Below are 22,800 nucleotides of genomic sequence, written 5' to 3'. Positions count from 1 at the left end.
AGACCTTCACAACTGTCAATATGAAATGAGCACTGCCTACTGAAAAGAAAGCCTGGATATTTGAGATGGGGTCATTTGGAGGCACTGGCTGGCAGGACAGACAGTCTAACAGAATTTCAGAGCAGGAGATTAAAGATCATGACTAATTTGGGGCAGTTTGAATAGGAGTACATATAAAAAGTAATGCTTTAATTAACTAGAAGTATAGTAGGTTGGATCTGGGAAAACTTGTCAGCATGGATACAGATTGTGTTATGCTCTGCAAATCAATTTTCCAAGTTTTTTCCTTAAGGATATGGCATTCACTGAAAATTGTCACTGGTCAAAGAAATAAGGAATAGACTATGCTCTGGGGATTCCAGCTTTCTACAATAACCTTTAGTCTCATCCCCATCACCAAATCTATCAAAGCATCCTTTCAGAGAGCAGCATCAGCAAGCAGTTGGGAATTTTCTGTGCCTTGGATGACAGCAATCAGGTTACACACGTGTGTGCCTTTAGCAGCCTTACAGAACATCTTTCTGGCAGATTTCTGTAAGAGCAGTTGTGGCGTAGAACAGAAATCTCTGAAGAAAATCATTGCCCAGGTAACTGTGCACTGTATTTTCTGCTTTGATTCTGAGCTGCTATGTAATGTGCACGGTGACCAGCGTGCTTGCTTTGTTTGTTAGAGGAAATCTTGGTAACTGCCTCATCCGATAGCTGAAAGCCACAAATCAGGAAGCCATAAGTGACAAAAAGCATTAGGGGCAGTTGTGCACCGAGAGAGATGAGTCGGGAAGCCGAATACAGAAATCTAATGTAAGTGATACAGAAGTAAGGCTAGACTAAACTTGTGGGATGCTGAAGTATCCCTAAAGACAGCAGAGATGGGGCAGCTTCCTCGCAGCTATACGGATGTCGGGGATGCCCACATGTCACGCAGATGTACTGGGATAACCTGCAGAGAAAATAGATAACATGATCTGTAAGAGCATTTTGTTCTCCTTTCTCACAGCCTCACAACAGAGTCGTGAGATCTATCGGTTAAGCAACATGCAATAATGGTCTTGTTTATATTAAAGCAATTTATAACTCTCAGTCTACTGAAGAAATGCAGTTTTGACACATTTTCTATCAAGCACTCAAAAGAATACGCAACAGTTAAAAACACTGCAAAGTGATGTCTGCCAACATCATATGTTATGTGAGGAAAGCTTAATAAACAGAGCTGAACGGAATAAAATAATTCTTACTGTATTGAATTAAAAACAGTATTGAGGAATAGTAGTCAGCCTTTGAAAAGACTTTGTGAATCATGTATCTGGATGTAATTAATTGTCATAGTAGCTTGCATTTTTTTGCACAAACAATGAAACTTTCCATAATATCCCAATTTTTCCCCACGCTCAGATTGAAAGGTCACTGCAAAAAACTGCTTGAACCTTATGTCCCATTTACTTATTTGTGCTGGTGAAATGTGTGTTCATGAGCAGGAACGTACTTTTGAAGAACTGCACTTTAGTTTTACTGCTGCAGTGTCAATAACTATGGGACTACCCAGAAAGACAAATATTTAGTGTATTCATTTGTTTTGTCAATGTCTACAATTTTTCCAGCAATTTTATTTCACAGCAGTGCTGCCCTCTGAATTATGGAAAGGTAATAATAATAATAAAGAACTAGCCATGCCTGTCAGAGTGCAGAATTTTCTCCTGACTTATAAAGTGTTTGTTGACCCTAAATTCAAAACTCACAATTTCTACCTTTCCTGTCTCCATCGATAAGCTTTAAAGTAGCAAATCTTCCCCTGCACAGGCATATGTTGTACAGATACTGAGTTTTATGAAGTAACTCGTTATTCTAGTTATTGAGAAATGTAGTAAGTTTGGGTGTTAACTACTAAACTATTCATCAGATTTAAATCACAGCCTCTTACATGCATTGAATCTGTTAAGCAAAAAATAAAAATTAAAAAAAAAAATCCAATCTCACTGTCACACTATTTGTTCAGCCAAGTGTCCTATTTTGTGAAATGTTGATAGAAGGCTGGAGAGAGAAGGGATTGCAAAAAGATTATGAAGCTGCAGAACAAATTCCTAGCGACATATTTACAAAGTAATGCAAACCACAATACGCAGCTAAGAAAGCAAGAAATACTTCTCCTGGCTGTGAAGTCATCACAAGTTTTATAACTAGTGAACAAAACAAAAAGCAGAAGACTTAATTGTTGAAGAGAGAAGCATAAATCTGATATTGAGATGAAGAAGTGCTTTTAAGTCAAAATACTTTGTCCTACTATTTTATGTTTTCCCATCAAATAACTCACAGAATCCAAAGGTATTTGAGAACCTTTTTAACCGTTCCGCTAATGTGCAAATTATGCATCTCTGCAAGTTCTGTCTAACCACAAGTGAAACCAGTGATAATTTGTTTGCAGTTTCAACCCTTCAGCTACTCTGTGTATTTCTTTATCAGAAGCTGAACTTCATGTATCATGGGATGCTGTACACAGAAGAACAGAGAGCAAACAAATCTGTCTCCCCACTGTCCTCTTCATCTCTCTCAAGCAAGATGTACTACTTTATTATACCATAAGTTCACACTTTGTGGCAGAAACACTAGAACCATTGTATCAAAAGTTAAGTGGAGGAGTTTTCCTGCTCATTCATTTGACCTTCATCTCAAGTAGTGCACTTCAGCCTTTCTTGGAGATACTAGGTTCTGATCTGAATCATTGTACGGCCTTTAAACAAACAAAAAACAGTAAGTCGTGGTTCTTCTAAACTATCCAGATTACAGAATTTGTAAAGAGTGTCATTTAGTTTTCATGTTTCAGCAGTTATATAAATATTCAGTAAAACTGAATATGAACGTAATTGGTAAATATTTTTATTCTTTATTACACTCAAATAGGTAGCTTCTTAATGGAAAAATATTTTTTATACTGTCCATAAATTTTCAAAGAGTTTAAATATTTTTGAATCTTTTATTCAAAAAATAAAGTGATAAAATGATTTCTGTCCCCATTTGGCATCGCCTATAAGCTTTATAATTCAACCTTGTAACAAAATGTACAGTCCTGTCAAACTTGGAACAACTTTTAGTTCACTCTTCAGGAGCTCAGTAACTTTCTCTGCAGGAAGCCTTAGATCAGAAGTACGGCTTTTATCTTGCCAGCTGTTTCAAGTTTGAGTTTTGCCAGGAGGCTCTGCCCTTTCCGCCACATTTCAGCGGTAATTAGTCAGGGCGAGACAGGACGATAGCAGCGTGCTGAGGTGGGCAGTGGGTGTCATCCTGGAAAATGAGCGTTGCCCTGCGTTTCTCAAGGCTTCCTTTACTTCCTTGCAAGCCCAGCGCTTATCAGGAGGGTGTTATCAGGATGATGCAAGGAGATGACATCAAGTTACTGGTGTGAGGTGGAGAGGCTGGGTTTGGCCACACTGTAGCCTCTTTTTGTTCCTACTCTGGTAAGTGTTTAATACAATATATAAGCATTTTGTCACGATAACCCCTACTTAGTATAAGGCTCATGGGACGAGTGGACTCGCCCTTGCCTCTCACTTCAGCACCTTTTCCCCCAAAATTGACGCTTTTCGCCTCTGCTCAGCTCCTGAGCTACCTGCAGCACCCCCCCACCTCATCCCTCTGGGGCGTCTGCGTCGCCCAGCAACCCTCAAAATGGCCGCAGCCGCGCGATGCACGCCGGGAGTTGTAGTGCCAGGACCCTCCCGTTCCTTTGCCCGTCTCCAGGCACGGGACTCGCTTTCCCATGAGGCATCGCGCGCAAGGGGAGCGGCGCTGGCGGAGGCGCTGCGGGAGAGGGCTGAAGGAGGGGATTTACCTGCGGGGAGGCGGCACAGGTAGGGCGCGGCGCGGGGCCTGCTGGGATTTGTAGTTCGGCGCGGAGAGCCGCTCGCTGGACAACGGGGCAGCGGGCCGGCGGCGGAACTACAACTCCCAGCGCGCCGCGAGAAGGAGCGGGCAGGGCGCCGCCTGAGGGCGGGGGGTACGAAAGGGAACCTGCCGCCGGTGCTCCCGGGGGTCGCCCCCTGAGGTGAGGGGACGGCGTGGGGCGAGGGGACGGGGGGCATGGGGGCGAGCCCCGGGGCTCTGCCCACGCTGTTGGGGGCCGGGGGCGGGCAGCTGGGGGGCGAGGAGGCGGGGGGAGGCCACAGGCCCGCTGCCGGTACCGGGCGCCCCCCTCAGGGCCGCTGTGCGCCTCCTGCCCCCGGCGTCGCCTCCTCCCCGCCGTGCCGGGGAAGTTAATTGGGGTGTGTTGTAATTAACTAACGCGGCGGGTCGCGCTGCTGGCGGTCTGAGGCTGTCTGGGGTTCTGGGTGGGTTTTTGGTGTTTTGTTTTCATGGATAAACCTCGAGCACGTCTGGGCATCTCTGAAATATATATTTATTGGGCTGGTTTGGAGAGGGGAGCCAGCAAATTGAGCTGTGTGCACATTGAGCCGGTGGTGTGGCCAAGGAGGCCAGCGGCATCCTGGTTGTGTCAGGAATCGTGCAGCCGGCAGGGCCAGGGAGGTGATCGTCCCCCTGTGCTCTGCTCTGGTGGGGCCGCACCTCGAGTGCTGGGTTCAGCTTTGGGCCCCTCACTTTGACATTGAGGCCCTGGAGCGTGTCCAGAGAAGGGCTCCGAGGCTGGTGAAGGGCCTGGGACACAAGTCCTGTGAGGAGCGGCTGAGGGAACTGGGGGTGTTTGGTCTGGGGAAGAGGAGGCTCAGGGCAGACCTCATTGCTCCCTGCAACTGCCTGAAAGGAAGGGGTGGGGAGCTGGGGGTCGGCCTCTTCTCACAGATAACCCATGATAGGACTAGAGGGAATGGCCTCAAGTTGTGCCAGGGGAGGTTCATGTTGGAAACAAGGAGACATTTCTTCTCAGAAAGAGCAGTCAGGCATTGGGACGGGTTGCCTAGAGAGGTGGTGGAGTCACCGTCCCTGGGGGTGTTCAAGGAAAGGTTGGACGTGGTGCTTGGGGACATGGTTTAGTGGGCGACATTAGTTAGTAGGACGATTGTTGGACCAAATAATCTTGAAGGACTTTTCCAACCTTAATGATTCTATGATTCACATTTCCAAAAGATCATCCCCTGCAGTGTGTGGCTACGCTATGGGCAACCAAATTACAACACTGTTCATCTGTGCTCACAGTTCCAAAGACTGTTGTAACAGCAGGAGGTGTTACTGCGTATTGACGGAGCAGCACATGTTGGTGTTAACCACTGTCTCCTCTAGGCGCGTTCCAGGCACGTAACTGCTTTTGAAGCAAAGCCTAGCTCAGAGCAGATAACTTCATTGTCTTGTGCAGGTGTGTCGTCTTAATTGTTGGTTGCTGGCGCATTATACAAACATTTGGATGTAAGGGCAGGGATAGTAGGTCTTTTCACAGGTGTATGGTAAGGAAGCTGGAAAAACAAGTCCTGCTTCAGCTTTAATTTAGGAAAGATTGTTGTAAGCACAACCCACATCTGTTCTTCTACTGTGCAGGTTTATTGTGAAACACCTGCAGTGTCAACGAGAAATTAGCAGTCAGCCACATATTATCAGCCTTCAGCGTTACCCGAGGAAGATGCAGTGTTCTAGAGCATGCCTCTGAAGGAGCTGGTAAGTGAGAGCTTAGGTTGGTTTGTGAGTCTGCATTTTGACTTTTCTAATACTCTGCTGTTTTATCACAGCTAATTCAAGGTCACATCAGAATTCAGAAGCGCCGTGGCAGCGCAATGAGGGTGATACTGTTTTAAACTCTGATTTGCTAAGTGAATTGTAAAGCCACCTGAAATTTAGGCAATGTTTCTTTCTACTGCCATTTTTTTCCCTTGTACTTGAAAAAATTGCCTTGCTCATACAAAGCTCCTGCAGCACTTGAAACAAGAGAGATACTGACAGTACAACAGAGATAATGGATGCACAGCTGTATGTATACAAGGTATAGGCTTAAAGTTTAATTAAAGGACATTTGATTCCAGGAGTGGGAGGAAAAAGACTTTGAGTGCTTAGTATTCATCATGAATTGCTTCCATTTTTAAAAAGGCAACAAGAAGAAGAGTTTACTTAGTGAATCTTGACATGCTTAGCTTATGTGTATTGTGGCACTTGAGATGCAAGTTGACAGTGATTTGAGATTTCTTTCTAATGTGGAACTCTGGTGTGAAATACTAGTTTTAATTAAAATGTCTGTGTTCTCATAACTGTTGGCATCTCAAGCATAAATAGGTTCTAATTCGGGCTTCAGTTTGTGCATGATGTTATCCTTTTTTTTTTTTCCTTACTCCAAAGAGAAAACACTACCAAACATGAAACGTTCTTAGAGCTTGAAAATTGTTTTCCTGCAAGTGTCAGATCCCGATCAAACTCCTGTGCTTAATTTAAATACTCAAACCTCATCTATCTCATTCGAGGTGTGGTTAGTCTTCAGTGTGTACTGAACATCTTAGAGGCTCTAGGGTTTTTCACTTGCTAAAGTTAAAATTACGGTGAAAAACATCATTCAGGTTGGCAATAAAGTGGTTCTGATTGACTTGTGGCTGAAAGCAGTAAAATGGGTTGTTATTTCTGTGGTTTTGCAAGGGGAGACCAATTAACAGTACAAATCCCTACCTGAAGCTGTTGTCTTGTTTCAAAGTTCTGTGCTTGATTTATTCTTTGACGTGCAAGTCAGAAGCACTTTGCAGCCTTGCCAAGGTGTGGCACAACCGTACTTTAGGAACACTGGATGTGTTTTTCATATTATTGCAAATAAAGAATATGGATGCTTAGTGCTGTCTGACACCTTTCATGGGCATTACCCTAAATGAAAAAGTAGCTGTCTAGTGCTGCCTTCATGGCCTGAATTCTCCCTCATTCAGACAGATGTTATTTATATATTATCTTAAGGGCTTGCAATTTTTCCTGGCAGAAAGCGAATCCAGCAGGATGTGAAGAAGTGGTTCTGGGACCTGGAGTAAAATGTAAATTGAGTAAACCCAACATAAGTTTAATATGTTCGGGAGTTCTAAAGCAGTTAGTTCACGCCTGTCTTCCTTTTCCTGCATTCAAAGCCGGTTCAACAAACAATATATATATATGAAGCTTAAATATTCTGTCTCTCACAGGGAAAAAAATTTGATTTGAGAGCAAATAGATCTCATGTCCTATTTCTACTGGAACAGCTGCAGGACGTGTTCTAGTTTGTTACAATCAGTAGTGGCTGTGAACAAATATCTGCCTATAAATGCAGCAGGATTGTTGATTAGTATCTTAATTTATTTTCGGAGTGGAAGTGTAACCAATATTGAACTCCTGCTGTGCAGCTATTTTAATTTACAAACAGGAGGATCGGGCGCTTAGCAGTGGCTAGTTTCCCAAATGTTTTGTTTCACATGACTTGCTCCTGAAAATAAGTGTTTTTTCTAGGTAACAAGAATATACTTGTTTAAACAAATGTCTTTTTCATATTTGATTCTCTAGTATTTACAGATATTATAATAGTAATAGGGTATTGACAAAAATCTGTGCGTAGCTTCCAAAACAACAATTTATCAGCAAATGTCTTTACCAACTGTAACTATTTACCCCAGAGGAAGTCTTTCTCAACCAAGAAGCGGTATCTCACTTTGAAGGTGGGTTGTAGTGAACTGATAGGTAATCAGGCAAGCTTTAAAATCCATCCATCCATCCGTATGCAAACCCTCAAGATTGTTTTAACGTTAATCTGCTGGAATGCCTTGAAAAAACCCTGAAGTTGTGTTACTTAACTTTTACTGCAGTAGAAGGGCATAAAAAAAAAGTCACCACATTTTTTAAAAGGTTAAATGCACGAGTTAAGGTTGCACCCATGTAATCTAAAACAGATTTATTCAGAGCATTTATATAAGTACTCTTATACTGCCATGCACAAGGAAAGCTCTCTGTCAAACTCGATGAGTGCAGCGCGCCTGCATCAGCAGTCACTTACTGAGTCAGAAGTAGCTTCTGTTCTGCCGAAATGTGCTCAAGAAGAAAGCGTTGCCTTCAAAGCTCTCAGCTAGGCGTTCTTGGCTTCTGGAGGTGTGCGCTGCGCTCCAGAGAGGTTGTCTCCTTTCATCTGCTGAGATGCGTTCACCTTTTTGTTAAAACAGATGTTTGCGTTTGAGGTATCTTGTCACCTCGGGTATTGCTTTTAAAAATATATATATTTTCAGGCAGCGTTTTGTGAACCTAACTGTAGAATAGATACGTGTATCGCCATCCTTGCTATGTTTAAATCGAAAGGTATCGTGTCAGTGCAAGCCTTTCCTGCTCTCTTCAAATCCTCATTAGCTGTAGAAGTTACTCGTAGCAGTAAAACTGGAGTGTGGCTTTCGGGATTTTCAGTCCTTGATCATGAAGCTTTTAGCTGATTGCAGAGGATAATAAGGAGTTTTCCCACTGAGCTGGGCTAATCTTATTTTGAAGTTTAGGCACTGTGTGTTATACTTTAAGTGATTTTTAAAAAGCTGAATGGAAATCAATCATAGAAACTGTTCAATGACTTCTTCAGCTAAACAGCTTGCCAAGGGTTACGATGCATATTTGAGAGTAATTTGAAATTCATCCACTGGATTTTTATCTGACAAAAATAGTGACAAATGTCAGTCTGTGAAATGACTCACTAAAGAGCTTTTCCCCACAGCTGAAGGCTGGCTTTCCTCTTATTAAGTTCCAGTTAGAGGAAGTTGCCTGTCCCGTGTTTTATTTACAACAGGAAAGCCTTTTTCTGGAGCTGCCAGGTATGCTAGCTGCGAGCGCTGGGTGTGGCATCCAGCCGTGCATTCACCAGAGGCTGGGCAGGTACTGCAGTACTCCAGGAAGTGTCTGAACAATGCAGACCACGCGTGACATAGCACTCCTTAGTTTCGGAGGACAATTTAACAAGTGTGGGCCTTCTCCAGGTTGTGTGGAGTTCTGTGTGAGAAGTGGAGGTGGGGAGCAAGGCTTGTAGCAGGCAGTGTTCTCTTCCACATTAAGGAGGTCTGCGTTCAGGCAGTTGAGAAATACTGCTTATTAGCAGACAGACTTCATTAATGCTTCATGGCTGTGCTGTCATGGGAAAAATTAATTGCGGTATTGCCTTTTCAAAGTGGCATGTGCTCTCTGTCCTGATACAAATCCATCACAGTTCAATGCTGCAGCCAGAGGAGTCTGTATCTGCGGGGAGGCTTATCAGTGGTGGTGCCAGGCAGTAACTGTTCTATTGCAATCACATTGATTTTCAGATCCTGGGTGTGGAACAGTCTCTGCGTGGCCCAGTTTGGAGCAGACTGATAAGGCTCCTTGTTTCTTAGCAACCGCAGTCTGCCATAGCCAGAAATCTGCCCTTCTGCAGCTGGAGGGAGAACTCTGAATGTCTCAAATCTGTGTCTTGAACCAAGGTAAGTCATCCCCCCCAGCATATTTAATTTAAAGGCCTTTGCAATCAAATAAAAGGAATGTGTTGGCAAAAGTTCCTTCGCAAAGGGAAAGCTTAACTTCTGTCATTAATAATTCATTCCAATTTCTTTCCTTGTTCTTGTGCAGACCTCTGTCTTTCCGGGGCATGGAGGTGCCATATGTCCTTCTCTTAACTAGACTTGTAGCAGAAGTTGCCAGCAAATCTACTGAAAGTTCGGTAGGTACTTGGTGTTTTTGTCGTGCTGGGAGCTATATGAACAGAAGGATCAGATTGCTTTCTCCTCACGTTGCAGTTTATGGAGGCTTTCTGATTAAACAGAAACGAACTATACTAGCAGTCATTAACCGAAGCGTTTACACTGGGTGAATTTGCTGTGAGGGCTGATTGCCTGCTAAAGCCCTGAATTCATCCTAGTCATATGCTTGTAGGCTAACAGGGATGCAACTGGCAACACTTCACACCATGAAGAAAAAACAGCCTCATGATCGAGAAAACACTTGTCAAGCTGCTTGGTAATTTTACTACAAACACTTAAAAGCACGGATACCAAAAATTTAACTTTTCAGTTGACTGAGGAGCTCTGAAGCCGATTTTGCTTCAAGTCACATGAAAAGGTTAAATATAAAAATTCTGCTCTCAGGAGAATCTGACCAGCAAATTCTTAAGGTCTTAAGACTGTTATCTATAGGTCTTCCAGTTCTTTGCACTAGTCTACCTCCCCACGATGTGCTAACAGTGTGAAATCAGCCTTCTAATTTCAGTTTTGACTGTCCCAGCTGTTTCTCCTGGTAGCTTTGATCTTCGTCACCGCTGAATTTGATGGATTTGGCTGATTAGCAGAATAATTCTGGCTGTTACATGTTGGGTACCTCTAGGCTATGTATATGGCTGAATATAGATCAGTTCTTGCTACTTTTGTCTGAGAATACTTACTCCCTTTTTAAAACAGATTTGACTTAATATATTCTTCAGTGGAATGTACCTACAAAACTTAAAAAGACATAGTTTTGTAGTTTGTACAAATTCAGAGGGAGGATATACCCAAGTCTATACAGGAAGGTAGTGCTATCTGTCAAAAGAGCTACTCTGTTCGTAACAACCATTTATCTCAAAGCTTATGTCACAGCTTGTTGTAATTTGTAAATCATTTTGAAATTGGCTTTTATATAAAGAAACAACAGAAGTAAGCTCTACGTGCCTTCAGGTTATGCGAAGTTACTCTTTTATGTTAAATGTTGAAGGAAGAAGCTTTTGCATCTCTGCTGGATTGCTTTCCGTTATGTAGATGTTATCATCAGTTGCAATATGGGTGTTCAATAAAACACACATTTTTTGCCGGTCATTTCGCTAATAGCGTGTCCCTCTTTTGAGTTCACTTCTAAGTACTTCACACGTGAAATTTCAACTACTGCTTTCCTAATAGCATTGGCATCCTAACATTAATGCAGTGTATTGCTCTACGTAAGTCTACTGTAGTTCAAAATCTTTGTAATGCTCTAAAGAAGCTTTACTTTTATACTGAAGCCTTCTTTCATAAAAACTCTTCAAGATTAAGTGAGAGGAAACATAGTGTAGTTGCTCAGAGACTTTGTGCAAGTCCCTGGTCAACAAAGGGGAATGGGAGGACTTGAAAACTGTCAATCGAAATAATACCTGTCATCTCAATTTTTAGCATCATCATCCCCTTTGTCTTCAGCACAAGGGCGTCTTACTGGGTTATTGTGACCTGGGAAATATTTAAAAGTATCTTCAACTCTTATATGTTACCAGAAGGTACAGTGGTCTCATGTGATTAGCTATGATGGAAGTACTTCACTATGAGTATTTCTCTTGTTCTGCTGGTTCCTACCAACCCTGTATCCTAGTGACTGTTTCAGGGCTTGTTTCATCAGTGTAGCAACCACTGTGTCTGCAGAGAAATGATTTCTGAGCACATCTGCTAGGGCATCTGGTGCTGTGAGAAGGATAACTCCATGTCTGAACTGTGCTTCACTGAAGAATTTAGCAAATATATTTCTAAAGCAGTTCTTTGAGGCTTTGTCCAAAGACAACAGTAGTCCATACTCTTGTTTTTGAAGCATTAGTTTGGGCAGCAGCTGCTGTGTCAAAATCAGCTTAATGGTGCATCTAGGTTGTTTTCTCATAATGCTGCTTAATGCAAAAGGAAAAATGCTTAGTTCCCTGTGTTCTCTGTAGATGTTCATTGAATAATTTTTGAGAAGTTGAGAACTGTGTGAAATGCATTGTGATCTTTTTTTCCTTAGGTTCCAGAAGCAGAATGTTGTGTGGATATGTTGGATTCAAACAGTTCCTGTCCGGTAACCAATCAGTGCAGTCCAGGTATAGTGTGTCATTGCTTAATTAAATTTCAGATTGTTTTTCACAGTTAAGACCAAAATACAGCACCTGACTTTGTTGGGAGAAGAAAGAGAATAGCTAGTTGAAGTTTCTGTTCTACTATATGTACAAGGTAATGCTGCTTATGACTCTCAAATGTTGTTCTCCTATGGTAAGGAGAATATTAATAAAGTTATATGCTTCATCTCTTTTTATTTAGCATGCAGTTGGATTATGTAAGAGCTATTGTAAGTACTTAAAAGTCCATAAAATGGGCATAAAGAGCAAAAATGCTGTAACGTATGTAAGAGAGCGGTAAGAATAGTTTCAATGTTGTCTTGTTAGCACAGAATGCCTCATTCTTCCTTGTGTAATTGAAGTAGAGGCTTTTTTTTTTTTCCTAAATGGAATTTAAAACTTTTTGTCATTCTTCAGCAATAGCAGAAGGATGATCTTTTTTTAATACTACTTTGTTTAAAATCGGAGTGTAAAAGCAGGAAAATGACTTCAGAGCCCACAGTAACAAGAGTTAGTGATTTAAAAACTGGGACGCGTTTCTGGGTTCAGTCGTTTCCTTGTGAAGGTTGTTAAAGCATTTTAAGCCTATCTAATTTTGCTGCCTTGTTAGCTTTAACTGTTGCTTCATTACTGCATTCATTTCTGTTCCTAAATGATTTTAGACATGGTAAAAACAATCGCCTCCAAGTTACAGGAATGCATTCTCTTAAGTCTTACTGTAAACTGATAACCTGCCAAAATCTTTGGTGTCAGATAAGGGCCTTGGTGCTTCCTTCCTATCACTGTAGAAAGTCTTTGCCCTTATATCGGGTCTGTTTGTGTTTAGATTAAGTGTCAGATGTAATTTATTACTGTGGGCATCAAATGTGCTGCTTCCCTCTAAGGAAAATGTAGTAGCAGAGCTGTTTTCAAATCAGCACCTTACTAATGGTTTGCTTTATGGGATAATTGATACCAGTGTGGCTCAAGGCTCTAGAGAACTGGATTTTAGCCGGCACGGTAAGTTTTTTGCTTTAAAATGTAGACTGTAATATGATCTAGTTGGAATATCTTTCTAATCTTCATGTCTTGAGTCTAAGCCTCAAGTGAAACCACCAAAGCTTTATTTTATTAAATGAAGTTGTTATTGAAGACGTGCCCTAACGTTTTTCTTATCAAAGAGGTAGCAGTATGTGCATTTAAACGGAAATTGAGACACTGGAACGTGGAAGACACTGAAGATGAAACTTTAATCAGTTTCCAGCCTGTGTGGTAGGGTGACTGATATAAAACACTCGCCATCTGTCACAGAATAGTTTAAACAGGCTTGGGTTCTTCTTAAAGTGAAACAACTAGTACAATACTAGAGATCACTGAGGCACGGAAGAGTTTGCATCACGTGTCTTTAGTCTGCCACTTTTGAGTTGATTGACTGTGGGGACAGCAGCATCTTCTTTCATCCAGGTGTGTGTTCCTTAGCATCTTTGTCCCTGCCTGCTTCAGTTTTCACTCCTGTATATGACAATGGCATTAAGTTCTGTTTCAATAGTGTATAACCTCTGAAAATAAACATCAAAGTGATGCTTTTTTTTTTTAGCGTTGTTGAAGGTAGTTACAGATTGTTAGACACATCGCATCTTTCTCAAAAGTAAAGCGGATGAAGCAGTGAATGGAGCTATGTTAAAACTACCTTCTGGGAAGTTTCTTTGCTTGTAACTTTCTCCATTTTGCCCCTTAAGTGGTTATATCTTTCCTGGAATAAACACTTTAAAATGAAACCTCTGAACCTGTGTAGCTGGAGATGTTTGTAACTGGTAGACCAAACTGATGGAATTTCTGTCGCTTCCACCTCTCTCTAAAGATCAGGAAATATCTCTGCTGCTTTTGTTGTTTTCAAACGTCTGTACGTTTTATTCTTATGCAGGTTGTTACAGACGGTGGAACGAGGATGGGAGTAGCAGCTGCATTAAGTGCAAAAATGAATCTCTTCCTGTTGCATCTGCTCACAATCTGACTGATTGCAGAAATGGTGAGTCACTTATCCCGTTATTTTAATGGGTGTCTTTTGGTACTGAGGTCTCTTCTTGCATGTGTGGTCCAGCAAAGACTGTTCAAGAAGACATCAAGTGTTGCAAAGTCTTCCCCCCCCACCTCCCCTCTTGGAAAAGGAAGAAGTTTCACAAAGTACTAATGTACGTTGGAGGCTTTGAACATGCAGTAAAACCTATAGAAGCTTTGGAATTTAACTGTCAGAAACCATTCACTCTGGTGGAACCATTCCAGAATCTAGAACGGAAAAGAATTCAAAAATGTTGTTGTATATTAGGCTACCTCATCTGTGAAATTGAATGCAACATCTTAAGAAAAAGAAAAGGTAATTAGGCCCAATGTAAGTTCTTAAAATAAAGTCCAGAACATCAAAATGATTAAAGTTACAAGCTAGGACCTGTATCAAATAAATACAGTGAACACTGAATTCTGTGCATGCTTTAATCTCTGCTGTCAGAAAAAGGCATTTGCTGTAGGCGTTTGCTAGGGACTTTTCCAGAGAACAAAATAGCTCAGGCAGTACTTTAGCTCCTTGAAAAATCTATATTGAGAAGGCCAGATTCGTTCTGTACGTGTGGTTTTTGAGAGGTGAGATCCATTCAGTTCCTTCTAAATTTTTTTAGTGCAAGAGATAAGAAACTCGATTTAAGCCTCTGAGAAATGCACCAGTGAATTATTCTCTTTGGACAAATGATGAATATGATGATGCCCATTTACTTTCTTGGTATTCTTAAAGCTGATGTTAAGAATGTTTGTGTTCTTAATGGGAGAAATCAGATTCTTGTACAATTGCAAATAATTACTAAGAAATATAATAGCCTTTCACTAAGTTTTTCAACAAATGTAGCTTTTATCTGATTTTACTTTAAGAATTTTTTATTACAGCTGGTATCAGAGGGATGAATTTCCAAATGAATATAAGCACCGTAACTCCTTTCATACAGAACATAGGTGAGTGGCTAGAAATAATGATCAGATGCAGGCTTCGTAATTATTCACTGCATACCAGCAGTTTCATGATATGGCTTTTGGAACAAGTTGTAAAATATTTATTTCTGTAGGACAGGTTTTATTCCAGAGGTGGCAGCCATTCTTGCTTGTTCTGCCTTGCTTTCAACAGGAATCTTTTATTAAGTTTTAAAGCTCAATTTTGAAGTAACTGTATTTTACTGAATGTTTCTTTCATCCTGTCCTAGTGATTTTCAAGAGGCTTTCTGGTACAGATTGAGATGGTTATTTATGAAACCCTGTGACTTGAATTTTGAAGCTTATGCAGCAAGAGTTTTGTTTCTTTTAGGGATTAGACAACATGTAACACCTGCTAAGTGTCTAAAAAAAAATGATTAGCCTTTCTCTAGATTGATTTTTGTGTTTTTAAATCATTGCTGACCAGTCACTTCTATTTAATCTCCTAAAAATACTTCAACACTGGTAAGAATAATGCTAGTTAGGAATATTTTAGATAGCAGCATTGCACACTTCAATAGGATATGTGATGCTAAATGATTTGCTATTACAGGGTGGGTGCTTACCACCAGCGCTCTTAAAAAGGAAAGCTTAACAGCCATGTCAAACTCAGGTGCTGCTGATCCCTTTCAAATATTTGTCTTGTCATGTGCATATACTTGACTTGAAGCATCTATTGCTGTTCAGACTGGACTTCTCAAGCAGAACTTGTCCAAGATCTATTTTCTCAGTTTGTCTGCAACAAGATCATTAGCAACTTTTTTCTTAAAATACCTGCTCTTTTGGATAGTAACCTTAAATAAACCAGCAGAAAAATACACAGGCATTTTTTGAGGTAGGGAAGGGGGAATAGAGATAGAGGGGAGCACCTCTTGCTACCGTCTGTCTCCTTGGGATGGTTTCTATATCAGTCATTTGTGGAATACACAATGCCGTGTGTACTGTACTGGTTGTGTAATGTCTATTGACAAGTTCTGTCTTTATTCCTTAAGTGAAGTCCCCTAAAATACAATAGTAATGTTGACTGCCTGCCAGCAGTGCTTGTGGAAGTTACATAAAAGAAAGGGAATAATGGATTAAAAATATGTGGCTATCTTAAGGAAAGTAAAGACTAGGACACTTGTGGGGTTGGAATGAGGTTGGGGAAATTGTTCATATAATGAAATTAGCATTGGATATTTCAGTGAGATCTGGTTTTATTTAAAGAAAAAAACACACCACCTCTTCTGTAAATGTGAAGAAGTTGATCTGTATCTTCTGCTTAACTGTATTGTTAGAACAGATTTCTAGTGAGTAACAGTCTTTCCTCTAACTTTTTTTCAGGGGGCCCAGAAGTGGCAGCCTCTCTCATCTTAGGGACATTTTTCATCAGTTTATTCCTGATTCTGTCTGTTGCTTCTTTCTTCTACCTCAAACGTGCCAATAAACTTCCTAATGTTTTCTACAGAAGAAACAAAGGTAAAATACCTCTAAGTAATTGTGTATTTCATCTCAACGGTTCTGACCTTTGCTTAGTTTCTTAAAGTTAAAGCACTGACATGAAGTTTAAGGACTTTTTAATGTATGTAGCTACTATCATCTCTTGTTCATCTAAGACAATGTTAACTAATGAAACATTTTCCTTGCTATGTGCTTACAGGAATGCTATGTTTTCGTTGCAGTGCAGAGGATGTCTGTTCTCAGTCTAAGCGTGCTTAGGTGCATATTAGACAGTATCTCTCACTAACCTAGCTGTCTTTTTGTAGCTTTCAAAGATTTGCTGGAGTACTATGCTTGACATTAGTTGTCACTGAATGCTAGGTATCTGATTTTAAAAAAAAAGATATCTAGACTTCTTGCTTACAGGGCATTTTCAGACAACTTGTGCATTTCAAGACGCAAAGTGTCAGACACATATAAGGCCTCACAAAAAGCTGTTTCTTCTTGATTTAGAGCAAAGGAAACCGTAGCACTGAAGGGTATCATATTTACCAGAGATGTGTCAGCAGCAGGAGAAAGGGAATGGAGTTTGAGGTTCCTTATTATTGCACTACTCAGTCACCTGTGTTTGCCCTCTCAATGCAGGATCTTCTGGGACTTGGAAGAGGCAACTGCCTGACGTGGTGTTTTTTGTCTTTATTCTTCATTTCTTTTGTTCCTGAGAGCTGACTTCTTCATGCCAAAGTGATTTCAGAATAGATAGGGAAAGAACACCTGGGGTGTTCTTAGCCATAGGGCAGTAAGATTTTGATGCAGACAACTGGCTTTTTCAGATGCTTCAGTTTTAGTGAAGTGGTTCTGTGTGTCCACACTCATTTGGTCTTCAGTTCCTGGTAGTTGGTGAGCAAATCATGCAGAAGGTGATGTCTGCATTTTGCCTGGTGTTTTGAATGAAACTGAGGCTCGTTTGAGTGTCCAATCTCACCCCTTCTACTCAATTTCTTTGAATCATTCCTATGACAACCTCCAGCACCGCATTTGCTGTGTTAGAGCTCCTTCTGTTGAACAGAAAGCTGTTTACTGGTTAGGCATACTAAACACAGACCTCCTGTTATTTTCATTGTTGTCTTGCATGACAAGTCCAAGCTTGGCTATTCAAAAGAAACCCCTTTTAAAAGAGGGGGGGAAAAAAGATGGGTGGAGCAATCAATTCTGTTGTTTGGCTAAGAATGTTGCATCTAGCCCTAGCAACCTAGTGGCATGCCACTGTGGTATCGCTTCATGTAGAAGTATGCAACAGTGGATACCTAATGTCTAAATTGATCGGTGTTACAGGAGCTGCCAGTATCTTACTGACTGCCAAATTGAAAACTCTAGGTTGCTTTTGCATGTGTCTTCAAGTAAACTTAGCTGGGACAAGATTCTCCATCAGTTTTTTAAGTGTGACACCAGAACTCTGAGGCTTCAGTGATACTAATCTGACTTCTTCGTTTTGTATTGATAGTTCACTTTGGTCCAGCAAGCCAAAGCATTCACATCCTTCTTTGAAGGAGAAGCATTAGAAATATTTCTCTGGCTTGTTAACACATTAGCTTTTAATTCTGTCTAGGTGATGATTACCCTTGCCCCATAAAGGCAGCAACCTATTGTAGAAAAGGGCTGCATCTCTCACTGCTCAATCACTTTTTAAATTCTTTTTCTGGTAGCTCTCTTTTATGCCTACTTTCATTCCTACTGAAGCTTCTTCATATTGAAGAGATACTGCTGTGGTTACTTTCTTAAAAAGCAAAATAATTCGTTCTTGGAGACCTTTGCAGCCCTTTATTTCTAATCTTGAAAAGAGTCCTACAGACAGTGTATCATACTAATGGGATTTCTGAGTGTTCTGATCTGTTTTGGTGGTCTTTAAAAAAAAAAAGTTTTATCACAATAGAACTATTCTGTTGCACATGTATTTTTAAAAAAAACTAGCAAGTCTAGCTTTCTAGATTAATGATGGTTAGTCTCTCTTTCTCTTTCAGCATCTGTTCTCCAGCCTAGTGAAACAGTAAGTAAAATCTCTCCTTCCAATAAGAACAAGCAAGCATAAAACATCAAGTAAACAGTAATGTGAAGGTGGAACAATTCATTAAGGAGCTACTTAATCTGATGTATGAGAAACAAGTGAAAATGCGATGTTTGGGGTAACTGGGAAAAAGTGTGAAAGATGAATACTCACCATATGGATTCTATTGAGTTACTTTCTCCAAGAAAGACCATGTAAACAGCAAATGTCGTTGGAACCCTAAAATGTTCCTGTATATCTTTTGAATAAAAGACTGAATAATAAGGTGCTTTCTTTGACATGATCGTTCTTCTGTTATGCAGGCATCCATGATACCTCCCCCTGCTTCTTCAGGTGAGGAATTGTTCTCTGGGGCATGCTGCTATAAATATTTTACCTTTTAGCTTCCCTTTTGTGCATTTCATTACTGAAAAGCAGGCAAACTGTGTCAAAATAATATGCTAAGAATGATACGCTTTCTACAGCAAGTAAAAGCGATTACTTGTAAGGCCTGGTATAGAGCTGTGGACTCTGTTGGGAGCACAGAAACCAAATGAAGTATGTCCAGTAGATCTTTTTGATGGGATTTATTGCTTTAATTAATGTAGGCATACAGTATTGATGGAATACTTTACTTTAAAATAGAACTTCAACTTCTCTATTCTAATAAAAGAAGTCTAACAAGTAGATGAAAAAATACTTTTTGAAAAGTATTGCAGTCTGGAATCTTCTTCACAATGCCAGGCTGGTACATTTTCAGGCTCACTGATTTGAAACACCTCAATTTATTGAAACAAGTGACACAGACTGTTTGGAATGTACCATTTTTTGTGTTTGTGGCACATGGCACATGTTGTTTGTAGGTTGCTCTCTTTGAGAAGGTAAGTTTCTAATAAGCATGGAACTCTGTAAGAAATATATTTCTGCCTGAAAACTTAATCAGCAACTTGTCTCAATTTTCTTCCCAAGTCTTCATAATTTCAACCGATAAATATTACTGGGAAGCTTGTACTCTAATGTACTGTTTTAGACCACATCTTCGTAATCCAAAAGCAAAAAAAAACTTGCTTTTTGGTGGGCTTTTGTGTGTGTTACTTCTAGGTTGTCTTTTGTTTTTCTTTTTAAAGTGCAGAATGACTAGTCATTCAGGAATTGTTGGATGGCATGTGGGGGTATGAATTAATGATAAAGGCATGCTTTTGCAGCAGGTGCTAATGATGTTTCTGTGCCCACTGTTTTAGTTCGGAAGCCACGATATGTCAGACGAGAGCGGTCGCTAGTGACGTCTGCATCTGCTGCTATCATCTCTTCTTCTGAAACCAGGGTCAGCAATGTGTAGCATTCATTCTTGACTGTGGACTCTATAACTGCTCGCAGTGTCGAGAAGAAGCCACTGAATCTACTGAAGTGCCAGGAAAATATCGCAAGCAGCTGACCTAAACGGGAGCCAAAATACTGTGTCGAAGGGTTTGTGCCAAATGTTAACAGAGAAATGAACTAATGCAAAGATACCGAAGGCAGGATACATCCAGTTCTACGAACTGCTTTGGTGATCTTGAAATGCACTGTTCCAGCTCTGTGGTTTCATTTGTCTCCCACAGATGCTATGTTTAATCTTTAAAGAATCTGTCTGTCTTTGGTACGCTTTCAGTTTTGGCAAGTTCTTCCTGTGTTGTGATGTGTTCTGTGTCCCCAGAGCTGAGTGTCTCGGTGCTGCAGGCCAACACAAAATACTGGGAGTATTCAAGGATATGGAGTTGTTTGAAGGACCTACTTGTAACAGTTAACACTAAGTGCCACTGCTTTCATGTTTTAGGACAATATAACAATACTTAACATGCAGGATCCTTTTGAAGCAAAAACAAAAAAAAGCCTTCTGGAGCATCATCTTCAGCCTATGACGTAGCTGACCCTGGTTTTTAACCGGGTTTTTAACCTGGTTTTTAACTGTGACTATAGACCTGCTATCCAGATACTGTTGTCCTTGGTACTTCTGAAAGCTGTGGTTGATATGGGCCTGTCGCAGCAAATTCTCACACTTTGGAGGCTTTTCAGATGACTTCAGCTAAAATAAAGCCTAATAGGATAAAGAATCATTTGCTACGGCTTTGTAATTGATAGGCTGCTGTGCCTGTCCTGCAAAGACAGTCTCCACTAATTTACTTCCTTCAACACGGCAGTCGAAGGGAAACCAAAATTCCTGCAGGGTGTCTGTGTAGCTATTAGACACGTCACTGAGTATCAAGATGAACTGGAGAAGTCAGGTGAATTTCTCCCGATGCAATAAGGGGTTTCTTTTGTCAAGCCCTACATTAACATGCCTGACATCTGCAGGCCAGCACCTTATGGCAGAGTCCTTGTTGAAAGTGCCAGCCTAAATAGCCCCCAGCCTCAGGTGCTTGTTCTTGCCCATCTTTTGCCAGCTGAGTAGTCATTTGATCAGGGAATTGAAGTAGCTGTAAAATAACTTTCTTGGCTAGGTTCTCTCACCAAATTGGTTCCTGGGTTCCTGGCATGGTTGAATCTGTTGCCATGTGAATGCTTATATCAGCACAATGGGCACAGTAGTATGGGCATGAGAGTGGGTGACTGGGGAATGACTGAAAAACCTGAGGCTGCTAAATTGGTTGAAGCATCGCTGTTACCATATGGGAAATGATTTCTAAGCAGCTTGTGCATTCCCACCTACCTGTGTTGCTGTTGCCTGTCTTGGTGTAGCAGGAGCTCTGTTATGGGTCTGTACTCCTAAAATAAATTATTTTGAAGCCTTTCATCATCAGCCACTGGCATGAACATAATGGTCAGAAACTGGAACAGTCAGTTCTCTTCAGAAAATGCGAACAGAACTGTCTTAAGCTGATGTGATACCCATATGGAGAGTGCAAACCTTGTGATCCAGTTCCTTCTATCTGAGGTTGAAAGCTTATTCAAAGACATAGGAACGGAACTGGGATGGGCAGGGATATGTTTCGTACTAGATAGACCCGTTTTTGTACAAATTTCTGTGCAGTTGTATGTACTTGCATCTCTGCCCGTACAAGGTAACGAGAGCTCTTGTAGCATCAAACAAGCTAGGGCAAAGACTGGGGATAAAGAACAAACCATGAAGAGGGACTCCACCCCCAAGGAAGCAAGACGTGAACAAACAAAATACCAACCAGCCCTGAATTGCTGTATGGAGAAACCGAAGATCATCTTTCTGTCACAATGATGTTATCAAGCTTTTTGTTCTACTGGGCAAAACTAAAGACAGCAGACAATGCCATTTGAGACACTTGGCTTTCAATACGAAATGTGCTTAGAGTTCCTATGTTCCCAGTTCAGGAAGTGGCAGTTTTGTCTCTGTAATTTTGATGTCTTTTTATCTTCGTGCTGCTGAGATTTTCCACAGGTAGAAATTGTTTGGAGGTCATAGGTTTTTCTTGAACTTAGTTGCTGAATATTTTCTTAACCTTTAAGGAAAAGGAGTAACTATGCAAATAATATAATGCCAAGAAACTGCACCTTTTGAAAGCAGGGAGGTTCTGCTTGCAAATCTGTCAATGATCGTGCATCCTTGTATTGCTTAGTTGCTAATGTATTCTTTCTCCACATAAATTATTGAAGAATCATTCATGTCATTGTACTGTCTGAGCTCTAACTTATCATCAAGTGCGTATTGTAACTTAGTTTAATGTCAAGTGTCTAATGCTCTAACTTCTGTGTGGTCAAGTCTTTCCTTAATGATAGCATCTCTTCCCCTTTTTGTATTCCTCCCTCCAGCAACCTCCTTAAATGCAGCAGATACGCTTTACTGGTTTTTGTTTTTGTTTCAGGAACTTTTCAGGTTTTGTTCTTGCTGTCTGACACAGTGGACTTGTGATCTAAACAGTTTTTTACTCATTTGCACTGTCAGTTTAAATATATGATGTGTTTTGGTTACCATCTCCCTCCAAAATAACATATATAAAATTGGCTTTAATGAACCCTGATATTTAATGTATTTGTGTATTTTTAAATTGTGCCAAAATAAACATCTTTGAGCTTTTGTAATGACTGTGAAGGTCACTTGTGTTTCCTTTTCAAGCACAGAATGAAGGGAGCAAAACTTGCACCCAAAGCAGATCATTTTCAGCTCATATGGCATGTTACTTCCACCAGAACTGAAATTTCAAATACCAAAAAAGGGAGAGATGAGTCTGGATGATCCTGCCCAGTTCTACAGTAGGATAACCAGGCTGTTCATCTGCAGCTTGTCTCTTTGCACCTTGAAGTAATATTTTGAACAAGTATTTGTAATGGTATATGACAACATGACAAAAGCAACTCATAATTACCTGTAGTATGTCAAAGTAACTCTTCAGCAGAGAAGGCAGCTTTAGTAAATTACTGATTTTTTTTTTTATGTTGAATATTTAAGAACACTGACAGATAATAGGTGCAGCAAGAAAAGTCTAAAAGAGGAGGCTACTGAACAGTGCCAAATGTACCAGAAGTTGAGATCATCGAGATGATAATGTATGAATTGAAGTTAGGTTAGGGGTTTGGAAATTTTTGATTTTTTCCACATCTATTCTCTGATTGCTTTGGAAAAAAGTGTTCTTTCTTCCTGCCCCATCCCTCTATGGGT

At 40.6% G+C, this 22,800-nt stretch overlaps 1 protein-coding gene across 4 annotated transcripts; it reads left to right on the top strand.

The window, feature by feature from the left end:
- The first annotated feature begins 3,768 nt into the window (after nucleotides 1–3,768).
- On the top strand, nucleotides 3,769–22,233 carry C21H1orf159 (chromosome 21 C1orf159 homolog). Of its 4 annotated transcripts, none has more exons than XM_035557690.2 (11): nucleotides 3,769–3,842; nucleotides 5,479–5,595; nucleotides 9,204–9,359; nucleotides 9,505–9,595; nucleotides 11,644–11,719; nucleotides 13,638–13,742; nucleotides 14,648–14,713; nucleotides 16,052–16,186; nucleotides 18,169–18,194; nucleotides 18,515–18,545; nucleotides 19,433–22,233. In XM_035557690.2, exons 4-11 carry the CDS (start codon nucleotides 9,524–9,526, stop codon nucleotides 19,528–19,530), a joined length of 609 nt encoding a protein of 202 aa, XP_035413583.1. In that variant the 5' UTR covers nucleotides 3,769–3,842; nucleotides 5,479–5,595; nucleotides 9,204–9,359; nucleotides 9,505–9,523; the 3' UTR covers nucleotides 19,531–22,233. The 4 variants fall into 4 exon arrangements, with proteins under 4 accessions (XP_035413583.1, XP_050570878.1, XP_035413582.1 ...); XM_035557689.2 differs by lacking the exon at nucleotides 3,769–3,842 and adding an exon at nucleotides 3,899–4,036; XM_050714921.1 differs by lacking the exon at nucleotides 5,479–5,595 and having other exon boundaries at nucleotides 3,825–3,842.
- The last annotated feature ends 567 nt before the right edge of the window (nucleotides 22,234–22,800 follow it).

The sequence above is a fragment of the Cygnus atratus genome, chromosome 21 (assembly GCF_013377495.2).
Source record: "Cygnus atratus isolate AKBS03 ecotype Queensland, Australia chromosome 21, CAtr_DNAZoo_HiC_assembly, whole genome shotgun sequence".
Classification (NCBI taxonomy): Eukaryota; Metazoa; Chordata; class Aves; order Anseriformes; family Anatidae; genus Cygnus; species Cygnus atratus.
The sequence above is the reverse complement of the archived record's forward strand: the minus strand, read 5'-3'. Positions and strand labels throughout refer to the sequence as shown.